The 12,637-nt window shown below is 43.5% G+C and overlaps 1 protein-coding gene across 1 annotated transcript; it reads left to right on the top strand.

The window, feature by feature from the left end:
* Positions 1-4,341: 4,341 nt before the first annotated feature.
* Positions 4,342-12,341, top strand: DMRTB1 (DMRT like family B with proline rich C-terminal 1). Its single transcript, XM_057413561.1, has 4 exons — positions 4,342-4,867; positions 6,511-6,743; positions 8,023-8,167; positions 11,243-12,341. The coding sequence occupies exons 1-4, from the start codon at positions 4,402-4,404 to the stop codon at positions 11,347-11,349; spliced, it is 951 nt and encodes a 316-aa protein (XP_057269544.1). The 5' UTR covers positions 4,342-4,401; the 3' UTR covers positions 11,350-12,341.
* The last annotated feature ends 296 nt before the right edge of the window (positions 12,342-12,637 follow it).

Here is a 12,637-nt window from a genome sequence, read left to right as displayed (position 1 = left end):
GTTTAGCCATTTCAAATCTGAAGGCAGATATGATCTCATCAAATTGAACTGTTTCTATACTGCACTTTCCCTCACATTTAAAACACAATATTTACTACAGTACAATTTCACAGTGATTAGAAAGGTAGAAAATAGTCTACAGAAGCAATCTGAAGAATTTTATTAATTGTAATGTGGGCTTGCTTCGGGCAGGATTAGACAAGTGCAAAAGCACGTCAGCAGAGAGCTGAACCTTGCAAACCTGTGACATACCATTGATGGATATGCTACTGCATATGGATGGTGAAAGGAAGATTTTGTGGTACAGATCAGGCAGAGAATGTTTTAAGGGCTTTGGTGATTTTTATAAGGAGCTTCTAAAGATGAGAATGGCTACAGAAGAAATCAAGAAGGTGTGCTATCAGTGCCACTTAGTAAAATGATGTTCTGGGCCAGGTGAAAGTGACAGTCCACATCTTGACAGTGAATGTGAGCTGATAGCTATGACTGGGATAAAATGTGAAAGGGATCCTTCTTCCCTTGTGAAAGGGGAGCAAAGCAGGATGTAATTAATGCAAAAGAGAAATAAGAGGAAGGCAAAGATATGCACAACATAATCCAGAACAATCCCTTCTGAAGGTTTCTGAGTGTGTAAAAGTGGGAGAAGATTGCACATGCGGAGTTCAGAGGAAAGGGTACTGGCACAATCCTAATCTAGATGGGAGGGGAAGGAAGGTTTTCTCGTCTTGTGGGTGGAGAGAAGAGACATACATGACTGCAGAACAGTGCGGAGATAACCAAGCTGTATTTTAATGAACAAATACCCCAGGGATGTGTCAGGAGATGAAAAGAGAGTCTTCCCAGCAACAAGCCAGGGAAGGAGTACTGATGTTCCTTGGCAGTTTACTGAAGACTTCTTGCCAGCCTATGGGCTACACCTGACTTGAGCAGGGGATCAGCAAGGGATCAGAATTAACCCGCAAGCTCATCTGGAAGTACAGGAAGCCTCAGTACTCTCCCTGTAACTTCAAAAGTGAATGATGGCAGGAGAATAGTTACCAATCCACAGGTGGAGCATTTGAAGCCTAGCTAGTGCTCCTTGGACAGTTCTGCCTGTGCAGGTAAATGTCCTCATGTTGATTATACCATAACTGATAGCCATAAACATGGAACTAATCATCTGTAATGTAGAAGAGCTGATAACACTATTGCTGTGTCCATTTTAATATAATGACTTATGGCAGTACATAACAGACACTTCCAAACTGCAAAGATTGTTTTTACAAGGATTTTATCTTCATTTGTGATGTCTTAAAATTTCCAAAGATATTCCTCAATGTTTTGCGTAAAGTCCCCCATTTATTTTGAACCAAGTTTGCAAATATTTGTTAATAGAGCTCTCAGAAGGAACAAATCTCTTGATTATGTTGCTATTGCTCTGTGAAATGTCAGATCTAAGCAGAACAATTTCCTTGCCAAAAAACATTTACTGCAGAAAATGTTAGCTGGGAAGTCTGAAAAGGAGATAAAAACCCAACCCAATTTTCTGCTATTCAGTTTAAAGGCAGACAGGCTTTTGATTTGCTCTCTTTTATTGATATCCTTGTTTTTATTCACTGTTTCACATTCAAGGCAAACTGCATACCAAAACGTTCATACACTTCATATAGTTCAGAAGTTGGAAAGAAGTGGAGGCATTATTGCTATTGATTTCAGTAACATGAATTCAGCAGGTTGCTTTGTTTTCATTTTGGCAAGATAATAATTCTTATAAATGCTATTTCAAGACAGAACTCTGTCCCCACTTTATGTTACACTCCCACCATATGTTACATAAAATGCTAAACTGAGTAAGTTTTAGAGAAAAGTCCTTATTGTGCCTCATTTTCTTTCAAATATGACTAAAGGAGAAAATGATAATAGACACAAAACTGCATCCACATTTAATTCTACATCTCATTCCAAATATGTATTTCAAAATTGTTCTGTCTTGCCGTGTGATGGTCTTGCTGACGGTGTGTGAGATGCTAACTCAAATGTAGGTATGAACACATCACAGGATTGGAATAGCAGCATTCTTTGAGCTGTCTGCAGAAGTAAATACCTACCTCACAAGCAAAGTAAAATGTTCACTTTCCTACAAAAAGAAAGTCTAGTTATGTTAAAAGCAAACTATATGGAGAGTATAAATCCTGAGTGCTTAGGTGAACATTGTTCAAAAGAAAAATCCATATGACTTTGAAAGACTGGTCTACCTTTTTCAAAAGAGAAGAGAAATATTTTTGAGTAAATGTCTTGAATAATAGTATTATGTGATTCAGAATAGAAAATTACAGGCAAAATTGTACAGAGCTTACCGTTCTCCTCCACTGCTTAAGTAGCCAAATGAACACAGATTGTGTATCTATGGAAAAATGAAATGACAGCTTTTTAAAACGTGTCATCCATCCCCTTCCATTCTACAACTAAATATGCACATCTTCAAAATACAGCAAAAGATATGGAGCATAAAATTAGGAATATATTATCTGTCTATATTTAAAACAGAATCGATATTTAGAACCATTACAGGAACATCAAGGCGCTGGCACAAGCGAGCAGCACTTCAAGGCTGTGTTTAAGAGTAGCTTCTACTGCAGGCCTATCAACCAAGTTTCCTTTTTCAACTAGGAAGAAACGATAACATTTACAGGTCAAATGTTCAGATATATTTAGCCATGCACATGAAGCTGGCTTTCTAGATAGTGTTTAGAAGTCTTCTGGGGAAAATGGTCTGCAATGGAGGACAGGGAGCTGATTATATTTGCATTTGCATGTGTGCTTTGCTGCCTGCCACTCAGAAAAGGAGGTGCTGTGCATGGAATCTAGCACCTGCTTTCTACAGAGCACTACTGTAGTCTCTCTTACGTGACCTGCTGTGTGCCTGGGCAGATTCGGCCTTTCTCCTGCACGGGATGCCTGAATGCATGGGTGCAAAGGCACAGCTGAGAGCCTTGCACAAACAGCAGCTACCAAAGAGTCTGCAACTGCAATAGCAAAATCTGCAGGCTGGCTGATCTGGGGATGTTGCGCACTTGAGGATTTGAGTCTGAACTGTTTTAAGAGCAAGTCTGAGCTTGTATGCTGGTACTGCACTTACGAACTCATCTCCCCAGGAGACTCAATCCTACTGGAAACCTCCAGAACTCAGATGCAAAGTCCAACAGGATCTCTTGCAAAGTGTAAAGGCTGAATCCAGGCTGAGGCTTGGGGGCTTGCAGGGCACAGAACACTTAGCTGGGTGCTCACTGCTCAGGCAAACTAGACTGTTGCCAAATCTCTTAGAGGTCCTGCTGTGCCAGGGGCTCACACACCCCCTACACCCCCCACGCCCCCCACAGCCCCCCCAATACTGAGGGTGCACCCAAGTTTTGCAGGAAGGTTTGCTCCAAGGGAAGGACTTCTGCAAGGCTGCCGCAAAACATACTCTGTTGCATGTTAGAGTTGTTTCAGAGCAGCAGATAGATGTTACCTGCTTCTCTTGGAACTAACTGGTAAAAAACTGCACAGCCACTTGGTGGTTTATCTTTATGGTATACTCTTTAATGTAGAAGAAGCTGTTGGCACCTCAGGATTTTAAAACAGAATTAGCTATTGCACATGTGAGAAAAAAACCAGCACTGTCATGCTTTACGTTGCACAGTGAAGAGTTTTCTCCTGGTAATGGGCTACTGTGTAAACCATGGTTTTGTAGCTACCAGCAGTAACAAATAACAAGTACTTTCTAAGCAATACTGAACTGGAGCATTCCTGTGTTTCTAACTGTAAACCTGTCTTTGTTTTCAGAGAAGAAGGAATTCTGAGAGAAGGAGACAGGTCTTTCCAATGACATATGCTTTCTGCCTTCATCTCAGTACCTTGTTTTGAAAAACAGAATGATGAAAGCAGTCTTTTCATTCTGCTGAGGCAGATGCTCCTGATCAAGAGAAGCATGCTGCAAATTAGAAACAAAACGGAACTGAAACCCTGTGCACATTACAAGTAAATGCATGAGAGGTATGAAAGTGAGTGCAAATGTTAAAGGGGCAAAAGGGAAACCTGTCACTTAAGGCAAATTGTAAGGGATACTGCTTTTCTGTTCCATGCACACCCCACCTGTCCAGAATTCCCCATCTCTGCATGTACGGGCACAGGGAAATGTATCCCTCCTACTCTTGCAGAAAGAGCCTTTTCTCTTTATCTCCAGCCCCCATGGCTGAGGTCTGGGTCCAGCCTGCACCGAGGGGCTGCAGGGGGAGGTGAGCAGGTGCAGCCGTTCCTGGCTGAGGGAGGGGAGCCCAGCGAGGGCAAGGCACCTCCTGAGCCGCAGGGCATTCCCACCCGCTGCCATGGGCTCTCCTGCCCCGCCCGCTCAGGTTGCTACATGCTGGGGTAGCAGCGGCCATGCCCTATATAAGAGCCCTGAGGCGCTGGCCCAGCCATTTCAGGGTGATTAGCTGGGACGGGTGTGCCATGGAGGCAGAGGAGGCAGCAGCTGCGGCAGCGAAGGCAGCCCTGCGCACACCCAAGTGCTCCCGCTGCCGCAACCATGGCTTCGTGGTGCCGGTGAAGGGCCATGCCGGGCACTGCCGCTGGAAGCTCTGCCTGTGCGACAAGTGTGCCCTCATCACCGAGCGCCAGAAGATCATGGCGGCCCAGAAGGCCCTGAGGCAGCAGGTGCCTGACCCCCCTGTTGAGCCAGCCGCTGGGCCCGTTCCTCCGAGCGAAGGCTCCGGCGCAGCCAGTGCTCCTGAGCAGAGCAGCCACGAGGGGATGAAGGACGCCCACCCCACCGGCAGCAACAGCAAAGGCACGGCATGCAAGGGACCACTGCCACCACCTCCCAGCGGCCCTCCCTTCTGGGACTATGGTAAGGACCTGTCCCCAAAGTCTCTTCCCTGTCTGACATTCCATTCCACATTCATCCTCTTCCCCTGTCAAACACTTCCCCTTGTGCAGGTTGCACTCGCTGATTCCTCAGGCTCCTGAGAACCATTCATGCTGTCTCTCCTGCTTTCCTTCCTCAGGTACCCAGCTTGCATGTTGAATGTGCAACCCTGCATTTGTTTTCCCTCCTGCAGGGTCTGCAATGCAGTCATGCAGCTCTGCAGCAGCAGGAGCAATGTGCTGAACCTTGCTGCTCATTGCAAAGTTGAAGCTTGATCAAGCGGCTTTTCTGTAAGAGGGAAGTTAGTGAGAGGGAAACCAGACTGTGATCCAGTGTGCACTGCAGGTGCTCCTCCATCTTCTCTTGAGTGCTGGCTCACTGTTTCTAAATACACAGGCACAAGCCTCCAGCAACAAAAGTGCTAAAACCTCGGTAAATGGGGAAGTTACTGCTGCAGTTTCCTGAAGCAAGCATTTTATGGTAGCATTTTAAAAGAAAGAGACCTTTTGGCCTTAATTCCCATAGCAATCTGCACTTGGCTGGGATCACTCGGTTTAAAAGTGTATGTGTTGCGTAAGGGCAGAGCATAGATTTTTGCAGGTGGAATAGTTGCATGGTCAGTGACCTCTTAAATTGCTTCCTTTAATGTCTTTCATGTGACTTGTCTCATTTATTACTATTTATTTCAGTAACTTCATGCTATTACTGTTTACTGTAGTAATTTTACAGAAATCCCTACTGACTGCAGTAGTCATTACTCTGAGCCTCTGGAGAGCTGGGAGCCGGCAAGACAAAATGCTGTTCTGAGAACCCCAGAGGAAAGACTCGTTTTGGACATCCAGTTCCCACCTAATCTGTCAATAACTGTTCCCCCTTTCCTTTTTAGCTTTGTTTCCTAAGAAAATTATGTTTATGGATGTGTGCCTGTCAGTCCTTCCCTTAATAACGTTTTTAACCTGCTGACCAACTGAAAAGGTGAGGGACAAATAGTATTAATTCTAGTACTCCAGAAGTCAACCTACTTTCAAAGCAAATTCTTCCAGTTCTGCACCAACAGGAGGGTGTGCAGACAAGAAGGACCCTATTTATATTCAAATAATCACTCTCTGCATTTTTAGACTTCAGAGAGGCTATATGAGATTCCAGATGCCAGATAAAAAAGGAAATAACTGATTTCTGCATCTGAAATTGCCTGTGTATGTCCCCAAAACTGAGCTTTTATCTGTAAATTAACTTATGAAGTGATAGGTAGGACTAAAGTTAGAGCTTTATTCTTTCTGTAGGTTTTTGGTTTAAGTTCTGCTAGAGTTAAAAGCCTCAAGATACGTTGCTTTGCTGTTACTTATGTAGTGAAAGAATAAGATTCTGCAGCCAGTGCTTAGCTAAGGAGTAGCTTCACAAGGCACATGTAGAAAAGAACACTGATCGTTCTGTGTCACAGGATCATTTGCTGCACCTTTCCTTACTTCCTTAAAAAGAAATGACCAAATAAATTCATGAGGAGCTAAGCATGAAACCAAAGGCCAGAACCTCCTGCCCAGGAGTGGAATTCAGCCTTGCAGCTACATCTGCTGAACTCCACAGAATTACATGGATGCTTTTATTTGTTCTCTCATTTTTCCTAGCTCACTCTGCTTTTCCTCCAGAATACATGGTCAAACCAGAATACCTGGAGAGAGAACCTCCAAAAGTGTACCCTGGGTGTTCTGGGGTATATCCTTACCACCCATTTCCCATGGGATTTGCAATCAGTGAGTCAAGCTGTAGAGGAGCATCATCGCCTCCAGGGATACCACTTCAGAGAGGTTTCCGACACATTCCTAACAACTATAGGCCAGGGAACACAGCTTCTGTGTCAGTAAGTAGCAGTCTTTCAATTACCTCTGGAAACGCTGCTGTCTACTTTTAGCTGCCTTCTTGCTGTTAAAGCACCCATGAAAGTTATTCTGCTTATCATAGCATTTATATATATATACATATATATATATATAACATTATCATAGCATTACCTCATAGCATTCTGGTATGTTATGCTGAAGAAAACATCAGCAAATGGTGGTGTTAATAGTCTGATGAGAACCCAGAAAAGCAAACCCATGAACTTGCAAGGGGCCAGATCTTGTGAAGTGTTCTGGGGCTTACATATCCTGCTGTCATCTGCAGCAGCCTTTTGGAATGATGGCAGTTGGACACTTAATATGGTTGTGTTGTGCCAGTGCAGATGGCACAGAATGTACATTGGGAGGTTCTTCTTCCCCAGTGCAGGGCACATCTAATGGGGAGGGAGAGTGTCAGGGCTTAGCCCCAGCTGCAGAGAGAAACAGATTCCCTGTCACATCTTAGGGATTATTGAGAAAGAGGCTGGCTTGCAGCACTCTGAGCACCAGATAAATTATTCTTGCACACAATGCCTTGTCCAAACCATCTCTGTATGTGGGTTTGAATTTCATTTTTAACTGTTCTGAAATAGATGGAAAGATCTTACACATGTTCTCTGTATCAGGGTGCATGGCCAGAGCCAAGAGAAAAATGCCTCTATTTCTCTCATGCTAGTGTTTCTGAGGGATGGAAATATCTCCTTCCGTGTGGAGTAAGTTTTATCACACTCTTATCAGGTCTGGGGATCACAGAAGACCCTGGCTGTGGGGCACCCTGGCTGTGGGGCACCCTGGCTGTGGGGCACCCTGTGGGAGGTAGAGCCACTCTCTTCCCTAGGCTCAGAGAGGAGAATCCATGACTAGCATGGAGATGGTGGCAAGGAACATTTTTCTAGGTTGCCTCTCTGCTGCATTAAGACTCCCAGACTTGTTCAGTGACAAGTGTACCAGGTCACTGGTGAAGGTGAGCTTCCTCCTTTTAAACCAGCTGCTCTAATGAGATGTGACAAGTGACAAGGACTTGGACAGTTTCAGCTATGACATAGTCTGAGAAGCTGCTACTTCTCAGTTTCAGCTCATTACACTGTACACAGGCTTTGCACTTGCCAATACGTGTATGGATGTGGCAGTATATGGCCAGAAAATGGACCAAAAAAAAAATATTCACAGGTAAAAATTGAAACATAAATTGTTTGATACTGCAGATGTATCCTAGAGAGAGCCTTTAGATGGAAGATGCTTTTCTTCATGTTTCCGCAGATTCCAGATGGAGGTGGAGATTTACACCAAGGATACTACGCTCCTCTGCCTCAGTTCATCCCACCAAGTCTTCTGCCAGGGATTCATTACATTCCACCTCCCCTTTCACTGAATGTGTTGGCTGAAACAACCAAGGAAGCACAGGGTAAGGGAGTGTGAGATGAGCCCTGGGAGATCCAGTTTTCACTATCTAAACACAGATGTAGAAGCCCCAAGAGACCCCAATTCTAGCTAGTTTGCAGAGGCTTCCGGATCCCTGTGATAGAGGCAGGACAGATCCTGAAGTCCCAGGAGGGATTGTCATCTTGTCTAGGTCTGGGAAGGGCTTACTTAGGGGGAGCAGCCTAACATGCTCAGGCTTTCCAGCTGAGAAACACCTCAATCCTATGCAGACGCTGAAGGGCATTCCAGAATACGCGCTGTTGATGTTCTCAAAATGCAAATATTTTTCTAAATAGCCAGATTGCATGACATGTTTTCAAAATTATTTGGCTCTGTTTCAATTTAGACAAAATTAAAAAAAAAAAGAGGACTAATAGCATAAATAAGACAAAATTTCTTGCTCATCCGAAAATCCTACACTTTAATTGCTGTCAATGAAAGATTGACTTGTTTTATTGAATCTCATAGGATTTTAAATTTACAGCATAGGTTAAGTCTTTGTGCCCCTGTTTTTTGAGGTCTCTTTTGTGTATTGTGCCTACATGTGGACATAGTTGTGGTTATATTTGCAAGTTCTTCATTTGGTTGCAGCTGGCTGTGACCACAAGAGGGTAGAGCTGCTCAGAGAATTAATCACCGGCACTGGATGAGGGAATAGCCAGTTTTAGTTAAAAGTCTTTCTAAAAAGGCAGAAAAATAAATACAACTGCATTTCTTTTCTTGAACATGAGAATAAAAGATTGTAAATCTATATATGAAGCAGTTTATAATCACCCAGTGAAAAATCAAATCTCTTGTATAAGAGGGAGGAGAAATACAGTACAATAATTCTCATTTGAAATAAAAAGATGCTGATGGTGGTTATGTAGGACAAAATACAATTAGGGTGGGTTTTTTTTGGCCTGGTTTCTCAACAACATAAGGCTCACGCAGTCTCGTTTTCTGTTAATGTCAGGCCTCTCATAACTTTTCAACCCATTAGTTATTTTCAGCCAAACATATCTGTTGTGATCACAGGCCTACACAATATTTATCTGCAAGGGAAGCAGATGCCTCCCACACAACCATTTGTTTGCAGCCATGTCGTGGTGTTTGGCTGGCTGTCAGCTTGCACTCAGTTCCTGACTGACGTGTGGGTACTTTGGCCAACAACCAAATGCCTGCCTGTCAAGCCAGCAGTGAGCACGTATCTCCAGAGCAGTCGGAGCATACCTGCTTCTTGTCTGGCTGGAAGGCCAAAGAAAAGGAAGCAAGAGATTTGGTGGATAAGGGGAATATGAAAAATGTAGCGGTATGTGTGTACAGACATCACAGAAATGTAAAGCTACTTTTAAGATACTCACAAAGGCATTAGGACTTCAGTGCAGCATGTAGGAGATCCTGGTGAAATGACAGGACTGTGTTTGAAGGGAAGAAAGAAAAACAAGGGCTGGCAGTCAAACCAGAAAGTGTATGTGAGGATTAATGGGGTTTGTGGTTTGGAGAGGACAAAAGTTCTGGTGGAAACTGCAGTGGCAGAGAACACATAGGGAGCTGCAGCTATTCTGTTGGAGTGTGTGAGAATGGGAAGGAGCTGGGAGTAGCAGCCAAACATGAGGGACATGGAGAGAAGCAGTGGCATTGCGTGAGGAGAACACAGGAAATCCAGTCCTGTATTGGTGAAGTTGTACTGGCCAAACAATCGTGAAAACAGGCAACTGGATAGAGAAGAGAGGTCGTAAGAGCACCCCCCCAGAGAGCAAAATGCCATCTAATGATCTCAGCCCTTATTACACACTGGGGAAATGACAACTCGGGCACAAAGCCATCGGAAACAATGCATCATGGATTGTGCTGCTCGGAGAACAATCCAGTTTTCTTAGTACTCCAGAGAAAGTACAATTTAATTCCACTACATTGCATTTGTGCTCTGGGGTAAGCAGTAATTTGGAACTGTCACCCAGTGAGGGGGATATTTCTGCATGAGGTCATACACAAAATAGCCTGCAAGCAGAAGATGCAGATGTAGAGGCAAGCTACAGTGAAATCATTAATTCTTTGATTCTGGTATTCAAGATGCTTGGAAAAATAACAGTGCATAGGAGTGTGTTAAGATTGCATCCTGTCTTTTTTCCCCAAGAAAGGAACTGAGTCAAACCTGCAGTCAGACTTGGGAAGATCCTTCCTCCAGAGTGACCTCAGGAATATAGGGGTGAAATGGGCTGTCTTGCAATACTGTCACAGGAAAATGGATATAGAAAACTCTAGCAGGGGTCAACTGGTGAAATGTCTGTGATCTCTGCCCCAGAGGGAATCCAGGATGAAGACAAATAAAAAGTCCTGTTTGAGAAAGGTTTTCTAAGGCTAGGAGCTGCTACCAGAAAGATTTGAATCAACAGTTCACTGCAGTTGAATGACTTACGCCAGTAAGGTTACAACAGTGATGTGATGTATAGGCCGTGTCATTACACAATCCAGTATTGATTAGTAACATTATGGAAATTTGACAAAATAAACACAAGGTATGTCCAGTAGAAGAGCCAGTAGAGCATCTGAGGATGGAGCCTATTGCAGATAGTTGGCTTTCTAAAAGAGCAAGCAAGCCACAGAAAAACCAACCCCCAAGTCGGCTTGGTGAGGAAATGAGGAAGCTTTTCATTCAAATTGGCAAGTAAATACTTTATAAAATGAAAATTCCTAGTTGGATTTGAAGCAGGGATTATTCAGTCTGTCATGGCCTTTGAGACTTTACAGGAGTGTTAAAAATGCATGGCATAGAATCACTGTGGTTAAGTGGGCAAAAGAGCCTATTCCAGTGAAGCTTCAACACTTGCCATCTTGAAGCACACTTGCTACATTTCTTTAAGCATGGCTGAAGCAATCAGCTGCTGTCTGAAGTGCAGGATGTCAGCTCGCAGAGCTGCAGCTCTCGATGTCAAGCACCTTTTAATTAACTGCACTGAAAAACAAACTGAAAATGTGATTGATACCGAGTATAATGGAAACGGAAATACAGGGTTTGGGGCTTGTGTCTTTGTGTTTAACTCTGACCTTTTTCTGCTCTTAATTTGTGTTTCAGCTACTGAAGCTGACAGTCAGGATTCGGGGGAGGTTTGTGAACCTGGCCAAGCATCTTCCCCAGAAGAAACAAGCAAAGATGAATGTAGAATGTATTCTAAAGAATAAATGGGCTGGAGAAGAGCTGAGGAGCAGGCAGTGCTATTGAGAGTGTTAGTTAACGTGAGGGTAGAGTGACACTTAGTCACTGAGCAGTCACAACCACTGGAAGAAGGGGGTTAGTCCCCTGCCTCACTTTATGATCATGTTAGAGCTACCAGGCTCACGGCACTGCCTCCCTACCACTGTAAAGCCCTTGTTCTTAAAAAAGGTTTTCCAGAGCCATGGTAGATCGCTTCCCGCTTAAGCAGGTGGAAGCAGCAAATTATTATGACACTGAATTTGTTTCTGTTGCTGAGGTTAGATGGCTCCCTGACTTTGGAATAAGGTCTCTGGAATACGTGCATTCCATAGCCTTCTTGTGTTCCTGACAGTAGTCAAAATGTGTTGGTTTTGTATCGATTTGCTATAAAGAAAAGCTGGTTCTGAGTATTATGGAAGAGTTAAGTTGATGTGGAGCCTGAAGACAGTCTGGGTTCCTGATTTACTTGGCTGCCTATGACTATGATTCACTGGATTCAGCAGGGTGTGGGATTAGTGGGTGCTTGTCAAGAACGACATGGGAGGAATTTGCAGCAAGGTATGGTGCAGGCTGAAATCCAGTGCCTCTGCATTGCTTTTTGGGTGAACCGCCTTTAAAGCACCTTCTGTTCAGGTTGAGGACAGACTGATTTCAAACACAGGCTTCAGCATTTTGAATATACTTGATGTTTTATACAGAATTTCAATGTTGTTTAACTTGGTACTGCTGAAACAAAACAGCTATTTGTTTCTAAAGGGCTCATGTAGACAGCTTTATATACGCATATTGGAAGTGCACTGTGGCATATCAAAGGTGTGGAGAGATTCCCTAGGAAATTAAGACAAAACACCATTTAGGAAAATAATTAGTCAAACTGATATGATAATGTTTAATTAACAATGAAAGGTACATTGTGCTACAGTTTTGCCTAGAGGAATCAGTTTCATATTAAGTGGATCAGTTGTTAATGTTTGAATAATCGGGGGGGGGGGGGGACACACGACGATGACTTTGTACAATTAAAAGAGATACATTAAACTGTTGGTGTGATTTTGATGATGTGAGGCTTTCATATCTACACACGATTTTCTAGCCAAATAAGATAAAAGATGTTGCCCTGACCAGCTCTATGCAACAGACTTGCCTGGAGAGAGATTTAGGCTTCAGTATTTTTCTTCTACAGCTTTTCCCTGCTGCTGTCGTGATGAGCACAGTAAAATAAACATCCCTCTTTTCTGCTGCTTGTACTAGTAAGCCCTTGCTCAAGATGTAAAG

Source organism: Pezoporus wallicus, unplaced genomic scaffold (assembly GCF_028554395.1).
Source record: "Pezoporus wallicus isolate ANWC-B61680 ecotype Strahan unplaced genomic scaffold, APGP_CSIRO_Pwel_v1 contig_13740, whole genome shotgun sequence".
Classification (NCBI taxonomy): domain Eukaryota; kingdom Metazoa; phylum Chordata; class Aves; order Psittaciformes; family Psittacidae; genus Pezoporus; species Pezoporus wallicus.
The sequence above is the reverse complement of the archived record's forward strand: the minus strand, read 5'-3'. Positions and strand labels throughout refer to the sequence as shown.

Bases quoted from the DNA above. Each gene is read 5' to 3' on its own strand.
- DMRTB1 (XM_057413561.1), top strand. From the start codon at position 4,402: ATGCCCTATATAAGAGCCCTGAGGCGCTGGCCCAGCCATTTCAGGGTG. The intron at 6,744-8,022 runs GTAAGTAGCAGT...ATGTTTCCGCAG, and splicing joins GGAACACAGCTTCTGTGTCA to ATTCCAGATGGAGGTGGAGA. The intron at 8,168-11,242 runs GTAAGGGAGTGT...TTTGTGTTTCAG, and splicing joins AACAACCAAGGAAGCACAGG to CTACTGAAGCTGACAGTCAG.